The sequence below is a fragment of the Sphaerodactylus townsendi genome, linkage group LG14 (assembly GCF_021028975.2).
Source record: "Sphaerodactylus townsendi isolate TG3544 linkage group LG14, MPM_Stown_v2.3, whole genome shotgun sequence".
NCBI classification, from domain to species: Eukaryota; Metazoa; Chordata; class Lepidosauria; order Squamata; family Sphaerodactylidae; genus Sphaerodactylus; species Sphaerodactylus townsendi.
In genome coordinates, this window is record NC_059438.1 from 33,509,455 (window position 1) to 33,536,587 (window position 27,133).

The 27,133-nt window shown below is 44.9% G+C and overlaps 1 protein-coding gene across 5 annotated transcripts in view; it reads left to right on the forward strand.

The window, feature by feature from the left end:
• The first annotated feature begins 1,207 nt into the window (after positions 1-1,207).
• The window catches only part of LOC125443560, a 54,474-nt gene continuing 28,548 nt past the window's right edge, over positions 1,208-27,133 (forward strand). For 2 of the 5 annotated variants that reach the window (XM_048515765.1, XM_048515769.1), the window contains exons 1-3: positions 10,482-10,710; positions 21,842-22,015; positions 26,196-26,283. In XM_048515765.1, the coding sequence (XP_048371722.1) occupies positions 26,275-26,283 (9 nt within the window). In that variant the 5' untranslated portion in view covers positions 10,482-10,710; positions 21,842-22,015; positions 26,196-26,274. Of the gene's footprint in view, positions 1,314-1,725; positions 1,805-10,479; positions 10,711-21,841; positions 22,016-26,195; positions 26,284-27,133 lie in introns of those variants that run through there. The other 3 variants (XM_048515766.1, XM_048515768.1, XM_048515770.1) reach the window with 3 other exon arrangements.

Sequence of the window (27,133 nt, forward strand, 5' to 3'; positions counted from 1 at the left end):
CTGTTGCACCAAAAGTAAACAGGAGTCCCATGGCACCCAAAAGATGAACATTTTATAGCAGCTTTCATCACACCTTGTTTCATTAGATGCATTTATTTTGCAGGCCTTTTTAATAATGAAAGTGACAAGAGTATGTGCACGGAAAGAACAGCCACCAGTACGAGTGATTCATTGTTAGGAGAACTCCAACCACCAGCTAAAGACCTGGCAGCTGTGATAACAAATATAATAATATTGGGATACTGTTAGGCTATATCACTGTTATTATTATTGTTTTGTTATCTTATCATAAATGTTATATTGTTAACTTGTAATTACTATGTTGTTGTTATGAGCTGTTGTATTAATTGTTGGTGATAACAAATATAATAATATTGGGATACTGTTAGGCTATATCACTGTTATTATTATTGTTTTGTTATCTTATCATAAATGTTATATTATTAACTTGTAATTACTATGTTGTTGTTATGAGCTGTTGTATTAATTGTTGGTGATGCTGTTATTTTAGTTGATTAGTTGTGATAGGTTGTTAACCTGATGTTACTATTGTTTATACCGAATTGCTGGTTCTGCATTCCTATGTTATTGTTTTTTACATTGTTCACCGCCCTGAGCCCTCCTGGGGAGGGCGGTATACAAATTAAATATCAAATCAAAATCAAATCAAATAATAATAGGCTGATACATTTCAATGTCCCAGACCTCTGGGTGATGCTCAAATTGCAATGCAACGGCCAACAGACAGCTAAAGAACTGGCAGCTGTGATAGTAAACAAAATTAATGTACTCCAGATGAGAAAATGAATACTGTCATTTTGAATTTTTGTTTTCCTTACCAGTTCCTGTAAAATCTTTTTTTTTTTTTTGTTGACCCTGCTTTTGCGGGCCCTAACATTTTCGCAGGCCCCGGGTCTCATGCAACAGGCGGCCCTCGGCTGCACCTGGCGGATTTCGGCCAAGAGGAGAGCCACAAAAGGGGCCGCGGCGGCTTCCGAGCCGAAGGACGGGAAACCCGAACGGCGAGCCATGAGCAAGGCAAGTCCGGTGAGGTTGATCCGCTCCATCCCTGCCCGTCCGACCCGCTTCCTCAACTCCTTCCCAGCACCTCCGCCAGGTAGGCGAGGCGAAGCTAGGACGGCCTCCTCCCAATCGGGGCGGGGCTTCGGAGGGAGGCGGGACCGCCTGTCGACCCTCCCCCGGAAGTGAAGGGAGGGGAGCTGCTGGTGGGCGGGGCCAGGGACGGTTGGCTCCCTCCCCTCAGATGGGCGGAGGCCTCCGCGGCCGGACGGGGCCCTCGCTGGAGTCCACAGGTAAACACTCCGGGAGGGGAGCCCGAAACAGGGCCGGAGAAGGAGAGGGGCGGGCCGGCGAGCGAGGCCCGGCTCGGACCCCCGCCCCGGGGTCTGCAACCTGCGGCTCTCCAGATGTTCATGGACTAAAAATGCCATCAGCCCCTGCCAGCATGGCCAATTGGCCATGCTGGCAGGGGCTGATGGGAATTGTAGTCCATGAGCATCTGGAGAGCCGCAGGTTGCAGACCCCGTGTCTGAGCCAGGCCTGGGGACGGCTGAATCTCCTGGGGGCTGCGTGCAAGTCCCGCGGAGGGAGTGACCGGGAGGGCAGAGCCCCCCTGCCCTGATGGGCTGCAAATCTGCATACTCCCCCCCCCCGCGACGTGACTCCTTCCCCTTCCCACTTTCGTCCCCCCGCCCCCCGCACCTTTGAGAAATGCCCGTTTTTAAGATCTGGCAGCCCTTGTTCGTTGCAGCCGAGGGAGGCGGAAATCTCGACCGCCCTTTTGGTGAGGAGCGCCTGAACTTGGAGCCGGGGAGGGTTGTGGAGCAAAGTGCCCCCAAGTGCACCTGGACTTGCACCTCTCCTGGCTTTGAAAACTTTGGGGCTCCGGGGGTGTCATCTTTCGAGCATTGCAAGGGGTGGGGAGGAGGGCTCGCTTAGAGGAGTAGTAGAACAATTTGGATTTATGCCCTGCTTTTTAAAAAAGCTTTTAAGAGGTCTCAAAGTGGCCTGCGAGCTTTTCCCCTTCCTCTCCCCACAGCAGACATCTTGTGAGGTGGGCAGGGTGGAGAGAGTTCTGAGAGAACTGTGGCTGGCCCAAGGTCACCCAGCAGGAACGTAGGAGTTGGGAAACACATCTGGTTCACCAGATAAGCCTCTGCCACTCAGGTGGAGGAGTGGGGAATCTAACCTGGTTCACCAGATAAGGAGTCCACCATTCATCTGGAGGAGTGGGGACTCAAACCTGGTTCTCCAGAGTTGAGCCCACTGCTCTTCACTGCTGGAGTTTTTTTTTTACACAAATGAGATTTGGGCCAGGGGCTCTGCTTCCTCTTCCCCCATGTTTTGTTAACTTTGCTCTCTGGCTCACTGGCCCCCTCAGGGAATGTTGTATAATCTTCATAAACAGCTGATGGCATGTTGTGGCAAGAAAGCGTCAGTTGTGACTTGTGATAGAAGGGGTTAAACCGATGCTGGGTGTGTCCCTTTGAAGCTTATTGCTATTCAAAGCATTTGCCACTTTATGGCATTGCCACTGGTTGTTTCCATGGCACTGGTTTACTACACCTGAGAAGGCTTTTTCAGAAAGCACAGAGATCCCATGAGCAACGACAGAGTGCCTTTCCTTGGTTGCGGCTGGATCCTGCGCACCCTGATGTCTGACATTTTACCAATCCTCTCGAGGGTCACAGTTATCTCAGAGAGCGGTGGCAGCTAAGAAGGAATCTGGAGTCGGTTGACAGTCATTTAATTGAGGGTGAGAGCAGTTGAGACTTTGTTCTGGGCTGGTTTCTCTTTCAAAGTCTCTGGAAGAGAAAATACAGCCTCATGTTGCCTGTTGTGTCCTGCTAAATAATGCCGGCCACCTTTGTAGTTCTATGGGATGGCAGATTGTTCTGATGGACCATACCACACATATGTTTGCATTTGTGGCATGTGTGGATTGTACTAGGTAGACAGCAGCCTCTAAATTCCAGCAGCCGCAGGCCTGTGCTATGTGAGCCCTGTTTTGTTTGTTGAATTCTCAGAGGTTCAACCAGTCAAGAAAAAGTCCATAGAAAGAAACTGGACTGTGTTGGTTAATCTGATAGGAAAGGCAGAAATTCTCTGGAATGAACTGTGGGTGTGTCATTGAAGGAAAGTTTTGTGACTGTGATTTCTTTGAGGTTTAGAGAGGGAGGACCAGTGGCGTAGCACCAATGGGGAGTGCGACACCCCTGTGCATGGGCGTGGCAGGGGTGCGGGGCGCACGCATGCCCTGGCCACAGTTCCCTCTCGCTCTGCTCCTGGGGAGGATGCAATGTGGAAATCTCTGGGGAAACGTCTTTGTGCACATGGTCTTGAATGCCATAATGGGAAGTAAAGGTAAAAGTCCCTTATGCACGCACCAAGTAGATACTGACCCAGGGGTTACGTCACATCATGAAGTTTACTAGGCAGACTCTGTTTACTTAGTGGTTTGCCATTACCCCTCAGTCATCTGATTTTACCAACCTCGGGAGAACTGAATGAACCTTGAGGTGGCTACCTGATCAAACTCAGGTTGTGAGCAGAACTACAGCTTAGCATTTTGCGCCACAAGGAAGAAAAGAGGAGTATAAACATAACAAATGTTTGCTCTGAGTACCATTGTAATGCACTCAAATAAAGGGTGCCACAAGAGCTTTTGTGATTTCAGCATGTAACAGGTGACCTCTTTAAAACTGCTCTTCGAGTGTCCTGAGATTTGCCAACTATTTATTTCTTAATTTTCTGTCCTCTCCGTGGCCTTGCAGATACATTATATCTTCAGTGAAATGAACGGTAAAGTTGACCTTTCTGTATTAAGAGTTGTCATGATTATACCATTCCTACTGTTGGTTCCCTCTAGATTTCCCAACGTTTTCATTGATAAAATGGAAATGTTCTGCAGTCTATTTCTTATACTTATATTTCTTATACAGTTTGCTTGTGAAAAAAGAAGCACGTCACTCATTCTGAAAGAGAAAATATTTCATAGGAGGTTTTTTTCCTGTGCTCCCCCAAATTTCCCATTTTTCCTTCGGGGGGGGGGAATCATTTGAGGGGGTATTTTCCACCCCTCCTCTGGTCTTTCACATCTCTAGGTCAGACCCAGTTCCAGAAGTGGCAGCTGTCAGGATCTGTCGACCCCTTCAATAACCAGACTCTTGAGTTCAGAAGTTGGTTTATTGTCAGGATATCACGAACAGCAGGCTTTGCTGGAACTGCATTCCACTACAGTGTTCTTTGGTTAATACAGTGATGGCGAACCTCTGGCATGGGTGCCAGAGGTGGCAGAGTTCGTCATGTGGGGGGGCGGAAAATCACCCCACACACATCTAGGCTGGCCTGGGCCTCTGTGAGTGCACAGGGAGGACTCGGCTGGTGGGCCTGGTGCCTGTGTTCCAGGTGGCTGCTGCCCGAGGGGGGTGGGCGCAGAGGAGGCAGAGATGCTAGAAAGGCCCAGAGCGGTGCGTGCGGGACTTGCTGGAGGCTACAGCAGGCTGGCCCCTGCTCGAGCGGGTGGGGTGGAGGAAGAGGGAGCCAACCGGTTTTTTCGAAACTAAAACCTGAGCATTCAGGTTAAATTGCTGGGTTGGCACTTTGCGATAAATAAGTGGGGTTTGGGTTGCAATTTGGGCACTCGGTCTCAAAAAGGTTTGCCATCACTGGGTTAATATCCTTCCCCAGATCTCCCTCCAGCCCCCACCCTCGGGATCCCCATGGGGTGAAACCACTAACAATGATTCCAAGCAGTTCAGAGTCTCCAAGGTCACCCCAGAGATAAGACTGGGGCTGGCCAGATGATGAGAACGTGACTGGGCGCCTAAAGCAAATGCCAACAAGCCAGCAGTTCCCAAATTGTTACTTGTTTCTGCCCTCCCCGTAGTTTGCCATCCTGTTTGCCCATCATGATTGCAGATGGAATTGCAACTGCAGATGCACTCGAAGCAGGCGCGTGCAAATTGTTCCTCACTCCCCCTCCCACCTGCGAGGTGGGCAAAACATGTCGATCACTCCACACTGTGCCACAGAGCAGAACACATCTTATCGAAACATGTCTCCAAAGTTGCCAGTCATAGACGCAGGTGGCTTGCTAGGAGCAAAAACTATCTGACCACAGTCACACAACCCGGAAAACCCGCAACAGCCAGTTGATTCCGATCATAAAAGCCTTTGACAATACATGTCCTCTGTACTTGGGCAGATCATCCTTTTTTGTTTGTCACATCCTCTGAGACTTTTTTCAGAAAAAGAGGAGAGTGTTGCTTTGTTCAGCAAAAGACAGAAGAGGAAGAAGAGGAAGAGGAGGAGGGAGAAGAAGAAGAAGAGGAGGAGGAGGAGGAGGAGGAGGAGTTGGATTTATATCCCCCCTTTCTCTCCTGCAAGGAGACTCAAAGGGGCTTACAAACTCCTTTCCCTTCCCCCCTCACAACAAACACCCTGTGAGGTGGGTGGGACTGAGAGAGCTCCGAAGAACTGTGACTAGCCCAAGGTCACCCAGCTGGCGTGTGTTGGAGTGTACAGGCTAATCTGAATTTTCCAGATAAGCCTTCGCAGCTCAGGCAGCAGAGCAGGGAACCAAACCCGGTTCCTCCAGATTAGAGTACACCTGCTCTTAACCACTACGCCACTGCTGTGGCTTGTACTTTTCTTGCCACACAACCCGGTGTTGAACATTAGTTTTTGCTAACTTCATGCTGAAAAATATACTGAAGGCCTTTTATTAGTGTCTCGCTTTAAGATAAAAGAGTCATGGTCATAACAACAGTAAGAGTGACAGATTCAGGCAACGTAGCGGTCTGTGAGGAAGAGGGACATTTTGGAAAGTGACTTCACCTGGTGCCGTTAACGACATTTTTTTAATCAACATGGCAGTCAATGGTCAATGTTGGCAAATTCATGGTGATACGAATTGGATCGAAGAACCCTAATGTAAATATCTGCTTAAGGGGTGTTGCAGTGAAAACAGTTCATGTGGGACAGTGATGGAAAAGATGTATTCATTGCTGTGAATTGTTAGGAAAAGGATTGAAAATAACATGGCCGATCGTGTAGTGCCCTGTGGGGCAGCCCTCTTTGGAATACTGTGACCCGTTGTGGTTGCCATATCTCCAAAAAAGATATTACAGAACTGTGAAAAGGCAGAAGAGGGCAACCAGGATGATTAAGGGGTTGGAGGACCTTTCCTGTGAGGAACGGCTGAAAAGCTGGGACTTTTCAGTTGAGAAAAAAGGCAACGCCGGGGCAGGGGGGGGGGGGGGGACTTGGCTGAAGTTTATAAAATTATGCACTGGGTAGATAACATGGACAGGGAATTCTGTCTCCCTGTCTGAAAACACTAAACTCGGTGGGCAGTAAATTCAGGGCACACACACAGATGCCTAGAAAAGGGCATGAGACAGATTCATGGAGGAGAGGTCCATGTGAGCTCAATGCTCATCCTCTGGATGTTCAAGGGAAGCTTGGGACATTTCTTCCAGCAGTGTTGTTCTGCTGTTCTCACCTTGATATTGATGCTCCTCCCTTATGGGTCTACCATACCTGGCATTTGTCTTGGGCTAGTCATGGGCTACCATACCACCCCATCAATTTATGCCCTCTTTTCCTCTATCAGCCTACCTCCTTCCTTCCTTCCTTTGCTTTTTTGCTTATTTCCTTTGCTTCGTTGCTTCTTTCTTTGCTTGATTTTTGCTTGTTTGTTCGATTTTCTTTGCTTTCTCAATTTCTAGAGATAACTTTTCTCTGCTGCACTTATTTTTTTCATAGGATTGAATTCCATGCTTAATGAGTTGTGAGTTTCTCTGGAAGGCATAGCCCTAACCTAAGCACTGTTCAGGTTAGTAGCATTTAGCTATTAGGTTAAATTTTAATATTGAAAGCACTAAACTTTTCATTAGAGTATTCTGCACGTTATAGTAATTTAATTGTGGACAGAATTAGTAGCATTTAATATGATACAGCATACACTGCAATTACTGTCTAATGCAGTAATTAACAAATTGTGCTTTATTTCAAAATAAAGCCTTCACAGGGGGCTTTTTCAGTTCTTCCCAAATTGTCTGATTTTTCTTCCAGGGTATATAATTTAAATATGAGTTTATTTACCAGTTGTAGCAAGTGTAATTGATGCCTTTATATGGAAATTTGAAAGAGTTCCTACTGGAGAGAATTGGGAAGTTAAAATGTGAGAATACTTTTGCATAGCAAAATTAACTGAATGGAAGTTCAGAATATGAACTGAAGTCTTTTATCCTAAATATTGTAATATATAAAGTAGTGCTAAGTTTATGTTTTACTAAAATGATGTTAATGTACAAGAGTGTAAATCATCTTGTTTACAAGTATGTTAGTATGAAGGGATTGCCAAATTTGTATATCAAGTTTGTCTTTTCCTTCTTTTTCCTTCTTTCTTTGAATTGTAATTAGTATTTTTTTAGTTCAGTTAGTTATTAATGTAAATCCATTTTTTCCTTTCCTTTTTTCTTATTAAGTTTTAATTTTGTGGAATTATATATCACAGTGTTTCTACCAGTGTAGTAGTTAAGAGTGTCAGAGTAGAGATCCAAATCCCCATGTTGAGTTAATTTGGACCAGTCAAACATTCTCAGCTTAAGCTATTTCAGCGGGTTGTTGTGAGGATAAAATGGAGGACAGTAGAACTGTGTAATCTGCTTTGGTTCACTATTGGGGTAAAAGGCATGTTATAAATAAGCTTCAATGGCTAACTGTGGTAGGACAGCAGGGATCATGAACACTTGGACTGGAGTATCTGGAATTAATGCATAAAGTCGTCATTTTTCCATCTGATGTCATGTTGACATCACAGGGATGATTTCATCATATCTCCCTTCATGCTCTTTGCATTGTTACCCTGTGCTTCTCAGTGTGCCAGGTACAGTAGTGGAATGTTTATTGAGCCAACAGAGAATGTGAGGTAAGGGGAAGGAAACATTTCCAGCAGTCAGTCTGAATTAATGGGTTTCCACCCCCTGGTTACTTGTGTCGGGTATATTGTTTTTGAAGTCCCCACTGGAAGAGCGGAGAATCTAGCCAGCAGAGTATCTTTAAGGCTTCTGAGCATTATTAGCTATACATGGCAGCACTGTTTGTTCTTATCTTTGGCTGTTTGCACAAAGTGCTCAGGTGTGCCAAGAGCCCCCCACCCTCACCCACCCCGTAGGCTACAGGTGTGCAGATATGAGGGCAAAGAGGTGTTGTCTCTTGCTGTGCTCCATTTTGTCTGATCTGTGGCTATCATGCCTGAAGTTCCTATAACGCTCAGAAGACTTGTGATGAGCTGCAGACTTATGGCCGTTCTTAGGGTAATTACTGGCTGTGCAAACGTGGAGGGAAATAGGTGAGGATAATTTGTCTTTCACTCACGTTGAGTTCAGTGGGAGTATTTATGCTCAGGTGTAGTGCTATGCAGGGAGTGTGATGGGCTTCATTACTAATTAATCCAAACCCTCAGCAGCCCCCCTTTTTTGGTCCTGAATGCAGCATAGCTATTTCCCCCAAAATAAAACCTACTCAAAAATAAGCCCTAGCATGATTTTTTGGGATTTTTGGAGGATGCTTGAAATATAAGCCCTACTCCAAAAATAAGCCCTAGTTACAGATTCCCCGGCGCAGTTGATCTGGTCACGTGGGGGGCGGAAAAAATAAGACATCCCCTGAAAATAAGCCCTAACACATCTTTTGGAGCAAAAACCCTGTCTTATTTTTGGGGAAACACGGTAGGTTTACACTGATGTACAGTTGGCCAGGATACACTGGCATATTTCCAAGTTGTGCTTGCTGGGACCGAAGTTGTATCCTAAACCATTTGCAGTCTTGCCACAGAACTGCATCCCGATTTTGCCCAAGTGCTTAACTTCAGAACCAGGATATTTCCCTCATGATTGTGGTTTCAGAAAAATCAGATCTTAATTCTTTTTGTCTGATGAGTGCTCCCTCATTTGCTTTTCAACATTTCTTTGCGTCTTCCTAAAAGAAACAATTTAATGTCAGGAAGAAACTGACATGTTGTGTTTGGTCTCCAGTGGGAAGGTATGTTAAAATTGGACCCCGGTGTGTTTGGGAGTGCTGCGTTTTCTCTTGGAAATTTTAAATTTTTATTTTACACATGTAGACAACACAGACGAAGAAAAAATGAAAACAAATCCAATTCCCCTATCCCCCGCTATATATTTTTAAAAAATTTAACACTACAAATATGGTGACTTCCTGCTACCTCATTATGGGTCCAAACTCAAATCTAGTTTTGTGCTTATAGTTGGTATCAGCATTTCTTCCACTTTTAGTCCTTCTTATAAAACTATTTTAGTCCAATCCACTGTTTTCATTTAAATCTCAAATCCTGCCATTATTTCTCTATTTGTATATTTCAGCAGGTGGTCCGCAAAGGATTTCCAGTCTTTAAGGATGTTGTCCATATTCTTGTCTCTTATAAACACCGTCAGCCTTGCCATTTCAGCATATTTTGTGACTTTTAAAATCCAGCCTTGTTTAGTTGGAATTTTACTGTCCCTCATTGTAAATCCTTATTGTCCCCGTATTGTAAATTCTTGCTGCAGTTTTCAAGTACATAAAAAGTGATCTGAAATATCCTCCCTCATCAAGCCCAACAAAACCGCCTCAGTTTTTTTAATCAATTGCTATTTTCATAATCTTTTTCATTTCTTTTAAAATCATATCCCAAAACAACTTTGCCTCTTTACATGATAGGCAGGAATGCAGCATTTTCAAAGGCTTATTCTGTCTGTTTGGAAACGTTGGCCGTGAATGTTGTTTTCTTCCTGATCTTCCCTTGGATGCCCATCCCATGTTCCCTCTTGACCTCCCAGCTAGTTTTTGTGATTTTGTTTTTACAAACGAGGGTGTGTCTGTGCCAAAGAAAGGCTGGAAGAAACCCAGGATCGAAATGAAGTGCACCGACTAAATGCACAAGTGCAAAATAAAACAACATCCAGATGAAACTGGACAGAATCCAAGTTTTCTTGAAGTTCTTTTTTGTCTGTTTGTGCAAACAGTAGTGCTTTGGATTGTCATGGGGTTCCCTGTCTCACGTGTTTTCGTTGGTTTTTGAAGTTATTGTCTGGAGAGATTAAACTGCAACCTGTTGGGAATATTACCTCAAACGCCGCCTGTGTTGACGGAATGAGAACATTTCCCCCTTAAACCCTACTGTTTGAAGCTTTGCCTATATTAGCTTCTGAGGCTGAAAATTAACGAGCTGTCTGGTTAATATTTTAGTACAAATTCCATCAGGAATTCACCTCTTTCCTGTTTGCGGCGCAGTAATGGTCCGGGTAGCGCATAATTCTGATCCTGTCAGACAGTTTCTGAAGAAAGCTGATGCGTTTCCTTTTTGCTTAATCTGGCAACAAGACATTTGAGCTTTTATTAGCCTCTTTATGTTTGCTTTCCCTGCCTTGGGTTTCTTTGGAGGGGCGCAGTCATCTAGGACAGGAGCGTAATCTCCTTTGGCAACTCAAAATAGAGTGTGCTGCGGGGGATGAGCCGTTGTTATAATCCTGGGAACGGAAGATCCCTCTGCCTCTCACAACAGTCTGCGAAAGTGGCATGGCTGCATTTGGACTCTAAAGTCTGTAAATGGAGGAAAGCATGGAGATGCGCATACACATTAAAGGGCTTTCTGCTGACTCAGAATATTGCTCCATCAAGGTCAGTGTTTTCCATTTTGCCTAGTAGTGACCCTCCAGGGGTTCAAGTAGTGGTCTTTCATTTCAAAGTACTGCCTCATGATCCTTTTAACTGGAGATGTTACGGATTGCAACTGGAACTTTCTGGATGCACGGCCGATACCTTCCCTCTACTCTGCAGTCCTGGACGTGTTTGCCGGCAAGCGCTCAGGGTGCAACGGCTGGCATGGTCGAGGTCGGGTTGGAAAAGTAGTGATAATCAATATTTCCTCCCTGCTGTGTCGGAGACTCATCTTCCTGAACCTTCTGCTTCTTTCTAATTGTGACATTTGTTTCAAAGCAAAATGTGGACGGGTGGCTTTGATGAAGCCTGCCCGACCGTGACTACTCGGAAAGTTGTGTTTTCGATTTCAGAGCAGGCTGTCGCATTCTTGCACATTCCTAGTCTGTCACGGTTGTACTATTTGTAGCTGAGAGAAATTCCAGCTGGGCCCAGTCCTGCAAGCATATGGTGCATCTCTCAAAAGCCTGTGGATTATGTGGGCGGACAAGGTTTGTTCTATTTTTTTTGCTGTAGGATTATGCTATACCTCAGTACAATCAAAGCAGAAGTCAGGTTTCTCTGTCTATTTTCTGTTCAATTTTCTTGATAATACCCCACATTTGTTGCTGTCCAAGAAGAGCCTTGTTATTTGAAAATAGCTCAAGGCTCATACTTGGCTGAACTGAATTGCAAGCTTGAGTTGACAGAAAGTCCTGTGGGTTGTGAGGGGAAAGTCTGTAAGCAACTACGCTGCTGGTTAAGCCTGCTTGCCCTGTTTGACTTCCAGAGTCTGAAAGGCAGTGAGTTGTTAGTTTTGTGGGTGCCAAAGAGAGCCTCCCCACCACTCTATTTTTTCTGAGATGTGGTGACCAGAACTGCATACGTTATTCCTAACAATGTCATACTATACTATATGTTACTATATACGTTACTATAAACTATATAAGTTACTATATCATGCTATACTATACGTTACTATATACCATACTATACTATATTCCTAATAATGTCATACTATATGTTGAGGAGCCACATGGCGTAGTGGTTAAGTGTTTGCACTGCCACTCACACGGTCAGGAGTTCGAACCCCCTGTGGGTCAGATATCCTGGTAGCTGGCTCATGGTCAACTCAGCCATCCATCCATTCCTTGGTTGGTAAATGAGTACCTAGCACATAGCTAGGGGGTAAAGTGTAGCTGGGGAAAGCAATGGCAAACTACCCCACAAAAACGGCTTGCCTATGAGATCACTGCTTGCAGTGGTATCCCAGGGTCGGATATGACTGAAGGGGAAACATTACCTTTTTATACTACACATTATTCCTAACAATGTCATACTATAGTGCATGGACATTACTTTATTTGCCTTTTCATTTTCAGTCCTTTTCCTAATAATCCCCAGTCTGAGGTTTGTCTTTTAAACTTTTGTAGCACATTGAGTCAACAGTTTCCATCAAGCTGTCCTCAGCAATCCTAAGACCCATTTCTTTCTCAGTCTCAGCCCGTTCAAGATCCAGCAGCGTGTGTTTCCTTTTTAAAAAAAAACCATTTCAACGTGCATCACCTTCAGAAGAGAAAGGGCGACATCCCATAGGGAGTGTGGATCTGCCGGCAGCTCCGCTCTCTTGGCCGCTCACTGCCTTAGAATAAGTGACAGAAGAGGCAGGAGAGCGAGGAACCCGGGGCATTAGTAGTACAGATAGCTGGTCCGATTTGCACAAAGAATTTGGCTCAGTCTGGAAGTTTGTAGCCAACACATTTGAGTGGGGCAATCAGGTGCAAGATGGCGCAGGGGTGTTTTGTTTTGAAAGGGAAATGTGACTAGTCAGAGATGGGAAGAGAGTCGAACAAGTAGAGTACAACGGGTAGCTCTTGGAAAGGCAAGAGACCGTGTGAGTGGTGGGGGCAGGAGACCTCTAAGCATCATCCCAGACAATTCATGACAGTTCTGAGGGACGAAAGGTTGAGCAACGTAGACAAGAGATGCTTGGAAAGAGTGCAAACCGCTCAGAGGAACCTGTGGTCACCAGTTCCAGCTAGAGAGAAGTGCCAGTAGCTTCAGCAAGCTGGAGCTGGTATGTGGACAGAAGGAGAGCACGCTGCCCGGAGCTGTGTGCGGGGGCTGAGTTGCTTCAGATGTGGTTCCAGCTAGGAAGGGATGAAAGCATGCTAGTTTGTCTGTTTACTTATTTTATTAGAGTTATGCCCAGCCCTTTCCTGGTAGAAGCCTGGCTCAGCGCAGTTAACAACAAATATGATAAACAAACATCAACAAATTAAGAAACAAACCATAAACCCAGCTAACCTAAAATGGTGCTCTGATGATTATTCCCTCCCTGTGCCAAGTTAACGATACAGGGAATTATTCCAGGATTCCTTTCTCCTTTTTCTTAGAACTAGATCTAAGAGGGGGAAAGTACAAGGAATGACCAGGATCCAAATAAGTCTGCTAATGCATACAAAATAGACTTTTGCACTACATGGCAAACTGAAACAAAAGCCACCGTGAAATACTCCGCTTCAGTAAAAGTATCTGACTCCCGGAGGTTTTGGTTTCCATTCTTAGTTAGCAGTGGTAGGTAGAGAGGCTTTTTGCTTTCAGAAATTGGTTTCTAGTTGGAGGAATGAATAAGAAATTGAAGGATTGGAGCACCTTCCTTATGAGGAGAGGCTGCAGCGTTTGGGACTCTTTAGTTTGGAGAGGAGACGTCTGAGGGGGGATATGCTTGAAGTCTATAAAATTATGCATGGGGTAGAAAATGTTGACAGAGAGAAATTTTTCTCTTTCTCACAATACTAGAACCAGGGGGCATTCATTGAAAATGCTGGGGGGGAAGAATTAGGACTAATAAAAGGAAACACTTCTTCACGCAACGTGTGATTGGTGTTTGGAATATGCTGCCACAGGAGGTGGTGATGGCCACTAACCTGGATAGCTTTAAAAGGGGCTTGGACAGATGTATGGAGGAGAAGTCGATCTATGGCTACCAATCTTGATCCTCCTTGATCTGAGATTACAAATGCCTTAACAGACCAGGTGCTCAGGAGCAGCAGCAGAAGAAGCAGAAGGCCCTTGCTTTCACATCCTGCATGTGAGCTCCCGAAGGCACCTGGTGGGCCACTGTGAGTAGCAGAGTGCTGGACTAGATGGACTCTGGTCTGATCCAGCAGGCTAGTTCTTATGTTCTTGTGTTCTTATTGCATATGAATAAGAAATTATTGTCTTGTCAAAGGCTTTCACGGCCCAAATCACTGGGGTTTTGTGGGGTTTCCAGGCTGTATGGTCGTGTTCTAGTAGCATTTTCTCCTTGGAGAAACTTGCCTTCCTATGCACAGCAATCCCGGCATTCCTTGGTGGTCTCCCATCCAAGTGCTAACAGTGGCTGACCCTGCTTAGCTTCCAAGATCTGTTGAGACCAGGCTAGCCTGGGCCATCCAGGTCAAATGACACAACCAATAGGAAGAGGCAATTGATAAGCAGTGTAACAGGACTAGGATTGCAGCAACCTGAAACCAAGCACAAAATTATTCTAAACATTCAGAAACCAGTGTTATACAAGTGTGAAAACAATGCAGTGAAATGCAGTTTTATAAGAGGCTGTTATTTTGCTCCTGTTATTGGGTGGCATCTACAGAAGAAGAAGAGTTTGGATTTATATCCCCCTTTTCTCTCCTGCAAGGAGACTCAAAGGGGTTTACAATCTCCTTTCCCTCCCCTCCTCTTCAAAAAACACCCTGCGAGGTAGGTGGGGCTGAGAGAGCTCCAAAGAACTGTGACTAGCCCAAGGTCATGCAGCTGGCATATGTTGGTATCCACAAGTTAAACTGGTTCTCCAGATAAGCCTCCACAGCTCAAGTGGCAGAGCGGGGAATCAAACCCGGTTCTCCAGATTAGAGTGCACCTGCTCTTAACCACTGCGGTCAGTCTGAGATTTCTTGGACAATGATTTGGGAAGAAGATAGAATTGCTGCACTGGATTGCTTGTGCTTGTAGATCAGTGTTACTGAAATACAATGCCAGTATTGAGCAGAGTGCAGTATTACAGTGCTTTCCCATTTAGTTTTGATATGGATATCATGTGGAATGAAATGTTTCTGAAGATCTGTTTTCAGTATTGCCACAATATATTACTGTAATGTTGTGGGACCAAAATATTGCCTGTTCTGACTTGGATGGTGCAAAGTAGCCTGATCTCACCAGATTTTGAAACCTAAGCAGGGGCAACCCCAGTTAAGGAAGTCTGGGATTGCTTTGCAGAGGCAGCCAGTGGTGAACCGTTTCTGTCCATCTCCTGCCTCGAAACCCCTGCAGTGTTGGCCTAAGTCAGCTGTGACTTGACGACACTTTCTGGCAACTACAGAGAAAGATACTACTTCACAGGATTAATGGCAGTTATATGTTGGTGTAAAAATAAGGCAAAACATTTTTCCCTCCCTTACTGTTTCTTCTTTCTTTTCACTGAGGAGATGGAGGCTGACACCCGTGTTTTTGGGAGCTTTTTTTGTTTTGCAATACATTATTTACTTATTGTAAATACATACACCATGATGTGAAACTGCTCTACTGGCAGGAAAACTGCATGTTATTTTTGCATGAATATTTGCAGCTAAGGAGGAAAATGACACACGGTGTATAGTTTTATTACTTTAAAATGCCCTCTTTGGCTCATTCTGCACATGCAGAATAATGCACTTTCAAACTGCTTTCAGTGCTCTTTGAAGCTGTGCGGAATAGCAAAATCCACTTGCAAACTGTTGTGAAAGTGGTTTGAAAATGCATTATTCTGTGTGTGCGGAAGGGGCCTTTCTCAGTGGCCAGTTTGCAGTCTTCATCCAGGGCATGTTCATTCCTAGAAGGCATCTGAAGTGGATCGGCTCCAACCTTGGCTCCCCAGATGTTAATGGGCTACAATTCCCATCAGCCCCTGCAATAGACAATGCTGATCATCAGTTGCAGTCCATGAACATCTGGAGGGCCACAGTTGGAAACCCCTGACTTACACTTTGAGTTGTGCATGGAATCAAACTGAGTATTGGTGCAGGCATGTCTCTGAAGTAAACTTGTCTATTGCTTCCTGGATTGGTCAGATTATACAAGCGTGAACATGTTTGCCTGCACAGAAAATATTAAGAAAATTCAGTTACCCCCTTAAGACTAATGATTTACTTACAGAGTATATGTTTTCATCAGATGCTAGAGGGATTGTTAGTTACAAGCGTGGGAAAGTAGTTGATGAAATGTTTATGCAAGAATTCTTGAAGGAGCATTCTCCAACAAGGATCGTATATGGGGCTGTTGAGCATTTGATATACTCAGCTGTTGTGGTGTAAGATGAAATCATGATATGTGCTTGATTGACATAGTGCAAGAATGCAGCTGTTTAGGGATATCTGTTCTGATGGAAAGATCAGGGAGGTTGAATGTTTCTCCACAGTTTTTTAAAGAGGTTTGTTCTTGGTCAGATTTATGTCCACTTGTTCTGTTTCTTGTCCACCGGCCCATCCGCCAGTATGAACTGTTGTTGGCACGTTCCACAAGATATTGTTACATCTACAAAATTGATAAGATCACATGCGTAAGCGCCTCAAGATGTGATAATAGTGGGTTTCGCGACTGTTGTTGATCAAGGGGCACATTTGTTGTTCCTGTCTACCTTTGATGTAATTCCCCTCTCCTGTTCAATTTGTCCGTTAACAGCCTCTTTAACTTAGGCAATTGTCTGTTTTCATCACTGCGTCTCTGAGACGAACTAATGTTTCTGAAGATTTTTCAGAGCCAGCCCCTTTATGTTCTTGGCGTTTTAAGGTCTTTGCAGCGTCAGTGTATTCTTGAGTCCTGAATTACCGCAAGCCAGTTCTAGAAGTTTCTGGAGCACGCTTGTGAGGGTATGACAATTTCTGCTTTCCCTTGTAACTATTTTACCTGCCTCCTTGACTGTATGGAACAGTTGGGCTCCATTTTTCCAGTTCTCTTTGTTGGCATGGAGATGTTAATGAACCAGCTGGAATGCTTCTTAACATTTTGTAAGAGCAAAAAACCTCCTAAAACAGAATGTTAAGGTTTGTTTCAGGTGGGTAGCTGGTGGTCTTCAGTAGAAGAACAAGATTCAAGGCCAGTAGTACTTTAAAGACCAACAGTATTTCAAGGATGTAAGCATTTGAGAGAGATCTTTCTGTCAGATGTTTGAGGCAGTAGGGATAGAAGGATGTAAGGAGATTAGTCGGCAGTAATTCTGGAGGGGAGGCCATGTTAGTCTGTTGGAACAAAATTACACGGCCTTTAAGGTGCTGCTGGATGGCTACCAATATTTATTTCGACATGACTACTTCATTGTCCTTTTTATTTCGAGATTCGAGTGAAGTACATAAGCCCTATTCTAGTACACGGGACTGGACTTTCTGATCCTGTTAAGATGTGTGTTTTTTTAAACAACTCCAATCTTGAACTAAACGAGAGGATAGCCAGATTTCTCCAAGAAGCCGCAAAGTTGCGTCATGCTAAGAATGGGAGATAAGTTGTGCAAACTTTAAATGTGCCCTTAAGAACATAAGAACGAGCCTGCTGGATCAGACCAGAGTCCATCTAGTCCAGCACTCTGCTACTCGCAGTGGCCCACTAGATGCGTTTGGGAGCTCACATGCAGGATGTGAAAGCAAGGGCCTTCTGCTGCTGCTCCCGATCACATGGTCTGCTAAGGCATTTGCAATCTCAGATCAAGGAGGATCAAGATTGGTAGCCATAGATCGACTTCTCCTCCATAAGTCTGTCCAAGCCCCTTTTAAAGCTATCCCTTATGGGCCTTTTACATTTTGTTGGATTGTTCTTGATTCTTATCTTAAATTTTTTAAATTACGTAGTTACTGTGCATCACGCTATGTTTTTTCTGTGCCAACAAAGACTTATGATACGGTATGGCATATCAGCATGAGCTTTTGTGGATCAAATCTTATGTTTTCAGACAGGTTCAAATATATATACATCAAGTTGGGTTAAATTTTCGGAAGGGAGGATTTTATAAAGGTTGGTTGGTGTCAAACAAGATCCGGTCAAACAAGAAACGAGAATAGGTGTGATCAGCTGGAAGTGCAGGAAGGCAAATAAACGAGAAGGCTCGAGTGACCTAAGGCACAATAATTAGGGACTGTTTTTTTAAATAAACACTAAAACATTGAGGAAGGTACTTTGCCATGCGTTTCGTTTAGGTCAGGGGTAGGGAACCTGCGGCTCTCCAGATGTTCAGGAACTGAAATTCCCATCAGCCTCTGTCAGCATGGCCAATTGGCCATGCTGGTAGGGGCTGATGGGAATTGTAGTTCCTGAACATCTGGAGAGCCGCAGGTTCCCTACCCCTGGTTTAGGTCTAAAGAAAGAGGTTGCAGCTATACCTACTACGTTTTCTCCTCTCCTCAGATACTATAACCTTTTGCCGATTAACAACATGATTGTGCTTGCATCATTTGTGTGTCAAATTCTTTTAAGATAAAAATGTCTTTTTCTGAAGTTGGAGTTGTTTGATTTTTGCGACCATGGGGGTAAAGGGTCTCGTTGGCCCATTATGCATGGAATGCTTACCTCAGGGCTTTCCATTGCACAGTGGGCTTGTAGTGCGGTCTCCACGCATTTCTCTGTTTACATGCAAGGAGGCACTCCTGCCTCGTAGTTTTTCTGCAGAGAACTCTCCCAGGCCTGCTTTTCCTGGTTCTGTTAACTTCACCTATCAGGTCATTCTTAAAGGCACAGATATCATACCCAGTAGTCTCAAGATTGCTGGCTTTGTAAAAGCCTTTTAATTACTGTTATATCAATATTGTAGCCCTTTCCAAAAATAATCTTCCCCCTAAATGAAAGAGGCAAAGCAATTCCCTAGACCTCACACTGCTGAACAAGGGGACCGTGTATAGAGCTGATATTCTGTTCCCCTCCTCTCCTATTCACACGCACACTTGCCACTGAGAGAATGGAAAGTGGAAGTGGGGGCTCAAGGAAATACATCAGTGCAAGAAATCTTGCCATGATGGACATTCGCCCCCATTGCGCACCAGCCACCTTGTGCATAATCGGCCATTCTTTAACTCATGTCGGAGGTATCCTGCGGAGGAGGTTTGTCTCCAGACCAACTCAGATCCCAAATGCAAGTGTCTTGCTGGTGTAACCCATGCCTGTTGCAGCTCCCTGTGGTGTTGCCAACCTTGAAGTGATAGCTGGAGATCTCTGGGGATTACTGCTAATCTCCAGGCAGCAGAGATCAGAACATGGCAGAGATCAGGAATCAGAAAATGGCTGCTGAGGATGGTGGACTCTTATGACGTTGCATTCCGTTGATGTCCCTCCCCTCCCCAGGCTCCACACCCAAAATCTCTGGCATCCCTGGCTCCTTGCCAAGTTGATTCCCCTAACAGCCACACTAGTTGCAGATGCTGGTTCTCCTCCTTACACAGTTACCTTAAGTAATGCCCGACAGTGCATCTATTTAAATAATTGTGTACTTATTATTGTTCCTCAGTGAGAGTGTTTGGAGACATACATTATGGAGTTGGTTGTGTGATTCACTGTTAGAAGTATAAGCCATTGTTATCAAGGCTGAGGCATTGGGGGTGGGGGAATACTTTACTGGGATCTCTGAGGCTTACTGTGATGGGATTTCTTTACGCCATTTCTGAAATATAATAGTGTGTTGTATTCCATAATTCATAAGCATTTGTGAGGAGGGAGCTCTGTGTTACAAGCAAGTGCTATTTCACAGAAAGCCATGCTCTTGCATGGTCTCCTGGCTGCTGTGATTATGGAAACTGCCTCCCCAGACTTCCTTATATTGCTGCTGCTGCTGCAGGCAAGCCACACCCTTTCCTATTCCATTGGACAGTTAAAAATGAATATTGGTATTTAAAGAACACCAGTGACAGCCAAACTAGTGAAAAATGGGGAGGCAAATTTTTCTAAGCACACATGCAAGGAAAGGGGGAAGATAGTCCCTTGTGCAGTCACTGGGTCACAACTGATCCATGGGATGACATCACATCTCGACGTTTGCTAGGTAGTCTGTTTATGGATTGGTTTGCCTTTGCCTTCCCAAGTTGTCTTTATCCCAGTATGCTGGGTACTCATTTTACTGACCTCGGAAGGATCATGGAAGGATGGGTGAACCTTGAGCCGGCAACCTGGAACCAACTTCCATCCAGATCGAACTCAAGTCATGAGCAGAGCTTGGACTACAGTACTGCAGCTTGCCGCTCTGCACCATGGGGCTCCTGTATGCATGGGAAACCAAAGACAAAAAGCCAGGGGCGTAGGGGGAGAAAATGATACCCAGGGCAAAATGGCACCTCGGTGCACCCCACCCCCACGGCCCCGGGGGTAAAGGGTCAGGGGGCGCGCCCAGTGCATGGCGCACCCTCCCGTCCCCTTCTAGCTACGCCTCTGGTCAGGATCTGATACCAGGTGTGCCTCACTGTTCCGTGCCCTTTAGCTTGCTAGACTTGGCATATCAGCCCTGACCAGGAGTACATGCAGTAAAAACCACTCTGATGCTTTTCCCCCTGTGCCATTTTAACTTTCCGGTCCCCCCTCCCCTCTTTCCACCCTCGGAAATGACAGGTTAAAACTGCACGCACACACATTCTGTTTGATCTGGTTCTAAATTCTGTTTGATCTGGTTTCATAATCTTCAGGTTGGTCCTTTTGGCAGAGTTCTCCCAAGAGATCACAGACTGGCTGTGTTGACATCAACATCAGACCGGGGTTGCTTGGCTCAGGAATGTACTGTTTGGGCCCTTGTTCATGGATGAGGGGAGCGTTGATAAAATTGCAGAATTAAGCCGTAAACACAGAGCAGCCTTGTTTGGGCTCCTTGTATTTGGGCAGCCCTGGGGAGGCCCGGGACAGCGCTACTATGGTGCTGCCTTCCCACCTCCAGAGGGCTTTTCAGTGGTGCAGGGAGGCAAAAAAAACCCCAACCCTCCTTACCACTGAAAAGCTCTCCATTGAATTAAATGGGCTTACACCACCCAAAAGGATTATGTAAATCCAAGTCCCAGAAGAAAAGACAGAGTGGGAGGAGGAGGAGGAGGAGGAGGAGTAGTTTGGATTTATATCCCCCCTTTCTCTCCTGTAGGAGACTCTGGTTGCCCTTCCCCCCTCACAACAAACGCCCTACCCTGTGAGGTAGGTGGGGCTGAGAGAGCTCCGGAAAACTGTGACTAGCCCAAGGTCACCCAGCTGGCATGTGTGGGAGTGCACAGGCTAATCTGAATTCCCCAGATAAGCCTCCACAGCTCAGGCGGCATAGCGGGGAATCAAACCCGGTTCCTCCAGATTAGAATCCACCTGCTCTTAACCACTACGCCACTGCTGCTCTAACCACTACGCCACTGCTGCTCTAAGCCAACTAACATTGGCTCCACCCCCAGCCACGCCTCTGGAATGCCCCTGCTAGGCCAGTGGAGTGTCTGACTATCGTGGAGGGCCACAGCAGTCACCTGCCAGCGGGTTTGCCCATCCGCCGGGATAAGTGCCCTGGGGAGTGCAAATCCACTGGCGTAGGTCGGGCCCAATCGCCTCCGCAACTCAGCCCCGCTCCCCAGTTTGGGCCTTAAAACAGACTTGTGTTCTAACCTGCAGTTGTCGTTCTGCATAGATTCCCATATTAGGTGCTGAGTTTGGATTACAGAAAAACGTTTGCCTTTCTTTGTGTTCTGTAGCAAGTGTATGACTTTCAGACTTCTCCAGAACCAGTGGTGGCGAACCTTTGGCACTCCAGATGTTATGGGCTACAATGCTGGCAGGGGCTGATGGGAATTGTAGTCCATAACATCTGGAGTGCTAAAGGTTCGCCACCATGGTGTTAGTCTCTGAATGAGCTGAGTAACTGGATGAATGTATAGATTAGTACAAGTATTGTCATTGTACCAGTTTTGCTTTTCTCATTCAGAATGCCCGTTTGGACTTCCTCGGAGCAGAATATTATCGACGTTGCTGTTAAATTGTTTTCTTAACTCTTAGCTAGTTCTACCCCTGAGCCAGTAATATCCCCGATTAATATCCATTGAGTTATATGCTTCCTGTCAATCGTCCTTGCCATTCGTTCCTCTGATTTTTGAATTCTTCGTTACAGGGATGTGGCCTGGTGAAAGCAAATAATGGACTTCGTATCGGGAAATCAGTTCAGGAAGACCAGTCCTGTGTTGGTGATAGAATGAATATGCCATTGCATCAAGTGTCTGCCTTTCCCGCTCAGGATGCTACTTTTTGCAGAATCTCTGGGAGCAAGATCAAAGAGAAAGGACAGGTATAATCAGACGTTTTTCAATTTTTCATTCTGGGTTTTTTTTCAGGGATCTGTAATCAAAATCTTGAGGTAAATGGGGAACATAACACTATATGATCATAGCGTCACTAAACAGGGTATTCCTGCTTCTTTTATCGCTGTGTGTATTTTGCTCAGGAATTCTGACTTTCTTGGGAACTTGGTCACTTTCTGTATTAGGAAACCCACAGAGACAGAATTTTTGTTAGTAGGAATTTGAGCGTGGGGATGGGTGGCTCAGTATACATTTCAGTTTGTTGAAAAACATGACCCCATCCCACCCCCGTCGTAGTGCTTCCATTTGTTATAAAAATCCAAAAGAAGTTGGTAGAGCTTGGGCCTCTTTGTAGGTTTAATGGCTATAATTCAAAACTGGGAAGATGATTTTGGTTCTGAGTACATCTCAGTAGGCCTGAAGAAAAGGTAAATGGGATCGCATTAGCCAAAGATAATTCAGAAGTTTTTTTGTGCCTGCTTGATTCACTGAAGGAAGACGGTCTTTTTTCTACCTTTGATCGCTGCCAAAAAACCCAAACACCTCCCCTCTTATACGGTAGACATATACAACAATAATATTTTGTTTAGATATAACTGATTTTGGCAACAAATACTTTGGGGATAACAAAATAACAATGGAAGAGGTGGAAACACATTCATTTGTAAGACATCAATTCATTTGTATGACAGCAGTTGAGTCAACTCACTTGAGCCTCCAGTGTTAAGGAGGTATCAAGGATTATCCCAAGATTCTTAATGGCTGGTGCAGCTGACAGTTCCTCGTCCTCCCGAGTTGGTAATTGGCTCTCCTCATCTTCTCGCCTGCCCAGCCACAGGACCTCCATCTTGGGATTTAACTTCAGCCGGTTCTCTTTCAGTCATCTCACCATGGCCTCTAGGCAGCTGGTCAGAACATCTGGAGTGGAGTCTGGCTGGATCCAAAGATGTCCTGCAGAAGGGAGCAGGACTTGGTCTAGGCTAGGAAGCACCAGCTTTCTGCCAGGGAAGGGGAATGCAAGCCCGGTTGCAGCAACAAGGGATCAGACAAGTGTTCTTTCATCAAAGGCATTCTTTTTCATTCACTGGGAGCTTACAGAGAAATGGCATCCATGTGACAAGCCAGAGGCATGGGTTTGGATTCCACTAAGGAAGATGCTGACATGAAGGCATTTGTTAATTGAAACATTGCCTTCTGCCAAGCAGCAGGCCAATCATCTGTAGAACATGGGTGATAGAAGATAACTGACATCGCAGGAGTGTCAAACTTGTGGCCCTCCAGGTGTTCATGAACTACAGTTCCCATCAGTCCCTCCCAACATGAGCATTGGCTATACTGGCAAGGGCTGATGGGAAATTGTAGTTCATGAACATCTGGAGGGCTGCGAGTTTGACACCTGTGTGATATAGCGTGTAGTCCTCATCCTGAGCCTTTCATGCTAGGGTTTGGATGGGGCTGCGAGGATCTCACATTTCTGGAAGTTGATGGTATGACCAGATAAATCACTGTATCTACGTGGTTTTTTCTGTTATATGTGGAAGAGTGATTTCCAGAGCTGAAATATAAATAGCACCAGCATGAGTAAATAGGTTTGTAAGAGTCAGAGCCTACATTCAAAGAGAGGGATGGCCTTTGATCATTCGGGAAGGCCCTCAGTTGGCAGGATAACTGAATCAGTGATCAGAAACACCCTTGCTTTGTCCTGTACCTCATTGCAAAAACCTTTTGAGGCCAACTGGAGAATACTTAGTATTGTTGGTTTCTGTGAAATTATGGCCAGAATTCCTAGGAAAGACATGCTTTCCAAAAATTCCAGTTGTGATGATCAGTCACCGTGGCAGCTAAACATCTCTTATAAGCTGTAGTCTTTTGAAGACATTGGTCACAGCCCAGATACTAATGCCATCCTTTGCTTCATTTTGTCAATATAGTTAGAAATAACAAACGATTTGCAGATTTGTAGTACAAACGATCTGTAGTGACTATTTTGTCATCTTGACGATAAAGTGTAGCTGGGCAGGATGAACTGCAATTTGTAGGGTTTCTTTCTTGTTTCAGGAACATTACCAGCCGAGCCTCATTCTAGAATAGTGAAAGGGAGCACTGTTCTAACACTTCATTCAGGCTGGGAAAACAGTATTAAGGGGAAGCCTGAGGCCTTCACACTGTGGTTTCAGGCTGTATCAGGCGCCGTGCACTTGGGAACTGAGAGGAAGGGAGGAAATCAGACACAGCCTGTAGCGTATGAACATATGTAACGTATGAACTGGTTATTAAGGTCAAGGAGATTGAGCACAAAATCTGTTAGGCACAATTTTGGCACATGTTAGGCTGCTCTTAGTATTCCAGGTCTTGTTTTTATCACCACAAGTAATATGACAGCTGGAGTTCAGCTGGGTTTGTTCCTGCCTTTTTGGAGTAGGTGGTAGCAGTATTTGCAGCAGCATGGTTAACAAAGAAGTTGGCTCATCACAAAGCAATAAAGTAAAAAATGGTTAATGCGTATTGTGGCCAGATGCGAGCTATGAAACCATTTGCCAGTTGGGTGATTCTCTTCCCGATGTTTTTAAACATCTGTTTGCGCCCTCTTGCCAAGTTGACCCAGGGGTTTGGGCTGGGATGCCATCAATCGGCTGATGACAGCCAGCTCTGTCTGTTGATAGACGGCCGACCAGACTCTGCCCCAGATGTTTTGCCCAGTCGTCTAGTGGTGAGAACTGAATTTATTGTATTTTAAATGATGTAAGCCTCCCTGAGCCTTTAAGGGGGGGAGAGGGCAGCATATGAATATCCAGAATCGGGTTTGTCCACACTGTAAAAACCAAGTGGAGACTCTTGCTCACAGTATACTCAACTGTCCAAGATATGTGGGCATTAGGAATTTCTCTCCCAGACTGGCGCTAGACAAATCTTAAAGAGACTCTGACAGTTCTGTTGTGGAGCTTCTGTTAAACAACACAGATGTCATGCTCTTGGAAAAAGTAGCAAAATTTCTTTTACAAGTGACATAACTTTCTAAGTAATGTATACTGCTATATACAGTCTTTCTGCCTGCATTTTGAATGTACTCTTGATTTGTACTTTATAAATGTCTGGTAATACTCTAGATCCTATTTTAAATGCCTAATAAAGATTCTTAATAAAAATAAATAAAAGTAACACTCTCAAAGTAAAAGGATACTTTCGAAATTGTGGGTATCCCTACCCTGATATTTTGCATAGCATTTGGCACCGTTCTAGATTATTTTATCGCACCTGTTGCAAATCTGCTTCGTGCCCTGAAGTGGTTTGCAGGGTGTTAATCTGCAGCCTCTCGTGTTTCTTGGCGTCCTCTCAGCGATAGGCAAGCCTGACCTTTGGGATCTGCTCATCCGTTGGCAGTCCCAGGGCACAGAGATTCCCAAGGTTAAAAATGTTTATCTCTTTGGCAACATGGGCTTAGACATGCAAAACAAATCTTGCTCCCTCACCATGTCCCGCTGGTTTACACAGCAGTATCGCAGGCACATTTCAGTGCAGGGAGCAGTCTTCTAAAATGCAAAATTTCTCTGAATTCCGTAACTGAATACAGTTAGTTACACATGAATGACTAAATTAAAATCAGTAAATATTAATAAATCAATAAGCAGGATGAGGATGCATGAAGCAATCTGTTGAACTATAGACAATAATTTTTATGTTCAGTGAAGTAGCAACAAGGATTTGGATTTTATATCCCCCCCCCTTTCTCTCCTGTAGGAGACTCAAAGGGGCTGACAATCTCCTTGCCCTTCTCCCCTCACAACAAACACCCTGTGAGGTGGGTGGGGCTGAGAGAGCTCCGAAAAGCTGTGACTAGCCAAAGGTCACCCAGCTGGTGCGTGTTGGACTGCACAGGCTAATCTGAATTCCTCAGATAATCCTCCACAGCTCAGGCGGCAGAGCGGGGAATCAAACCCGGTTCCTCCAGATTAGAATGCACCTGCTCTTCTTAACCACTACGCCACATACAAAGGAGTGTTTGTATGTAGAGAGAGGGGGGAAATGCATCTTGTGTTGCAATTTTTTTGTTGCCAGGTGTGATGAAATGTCACCTGGAAAATGTAAAATGTATTCATTTGGAGAAGACTTGTTAAATTTGATTACTGACTGTGCTTGAAGGCTGCTTTAAAACCGTTTTTCCAATAGGACAAAGCCTGCTATACATGTATGTCAAGATTAGCCTTCCACTGGTTATCTGCCTGAGTGAGGAAACCATACAGTTGATATGTTAATGGTGAGTACCCAAAAGCACTTTCCTAAATGTGACTGAAATGTTACTTGTCAGTGGATTCCAGGCTGAAATTTTCCACCGGGGATCTGAGTCTGTGTGAGAGGAAAAAAAACAGTGGGTTTCAAATATCTGGCCCAACGGAGAGTTTATTTTTTAATTGACATCCCACTTTTCTCCCTGTTCAGAATCCGCAGTGGGTTTTTTTACATCATTTTTCCCTCTGCCACTTTACACTCACAACAACTCCACAAGGTAGGCTAGACTGAAAGATTATGTCATTTCGGTCCAATTTAAAAACAACAACACTATTACATGGATTTTGGTTTTAGTTTTAGATTTTGCGTAGAACAATGTAGCTGGTTACAAGTTGTTTCAGAAACAAAAAGTTGGGAAAACCACCCCACCCATACAGTGTCTTCTTGAGTGCCCCCTCTTGTAAGGGTCTGTTCCTCCAGTCAATAATTTAGACTCAGCAGTGGTTCAAGAGCTTTATTGAACTGTGTCAGGACGTTCGCTGCAAAAAGCCAGAGCTGGCACCCGGGCTTTTGCAACAGATATATATATCTTCAACCATTTCCCCTTCAGGAGTTCTCCCCCTCCCACTGGTTCCCACAACAGCCTGCATAAGATAGTGTGAAGACAGTATTGTTATATATTCTTGCCCAAGGCAGTGATAGAACTCACTCCCCACTCCAGGATATGGGGGGAAGGAGTGAGGCATGCATATTTCACTAGTTACAAGCAGAGCAGTAGAAAACAGACAGGCCCAGGTAACAGCAAGTGCAGGTGTGACCTTGGCTCCAACCCACTGATGCCCATCCCCCCCCCCCCCCCCCAGTGTAGCTACACAGAC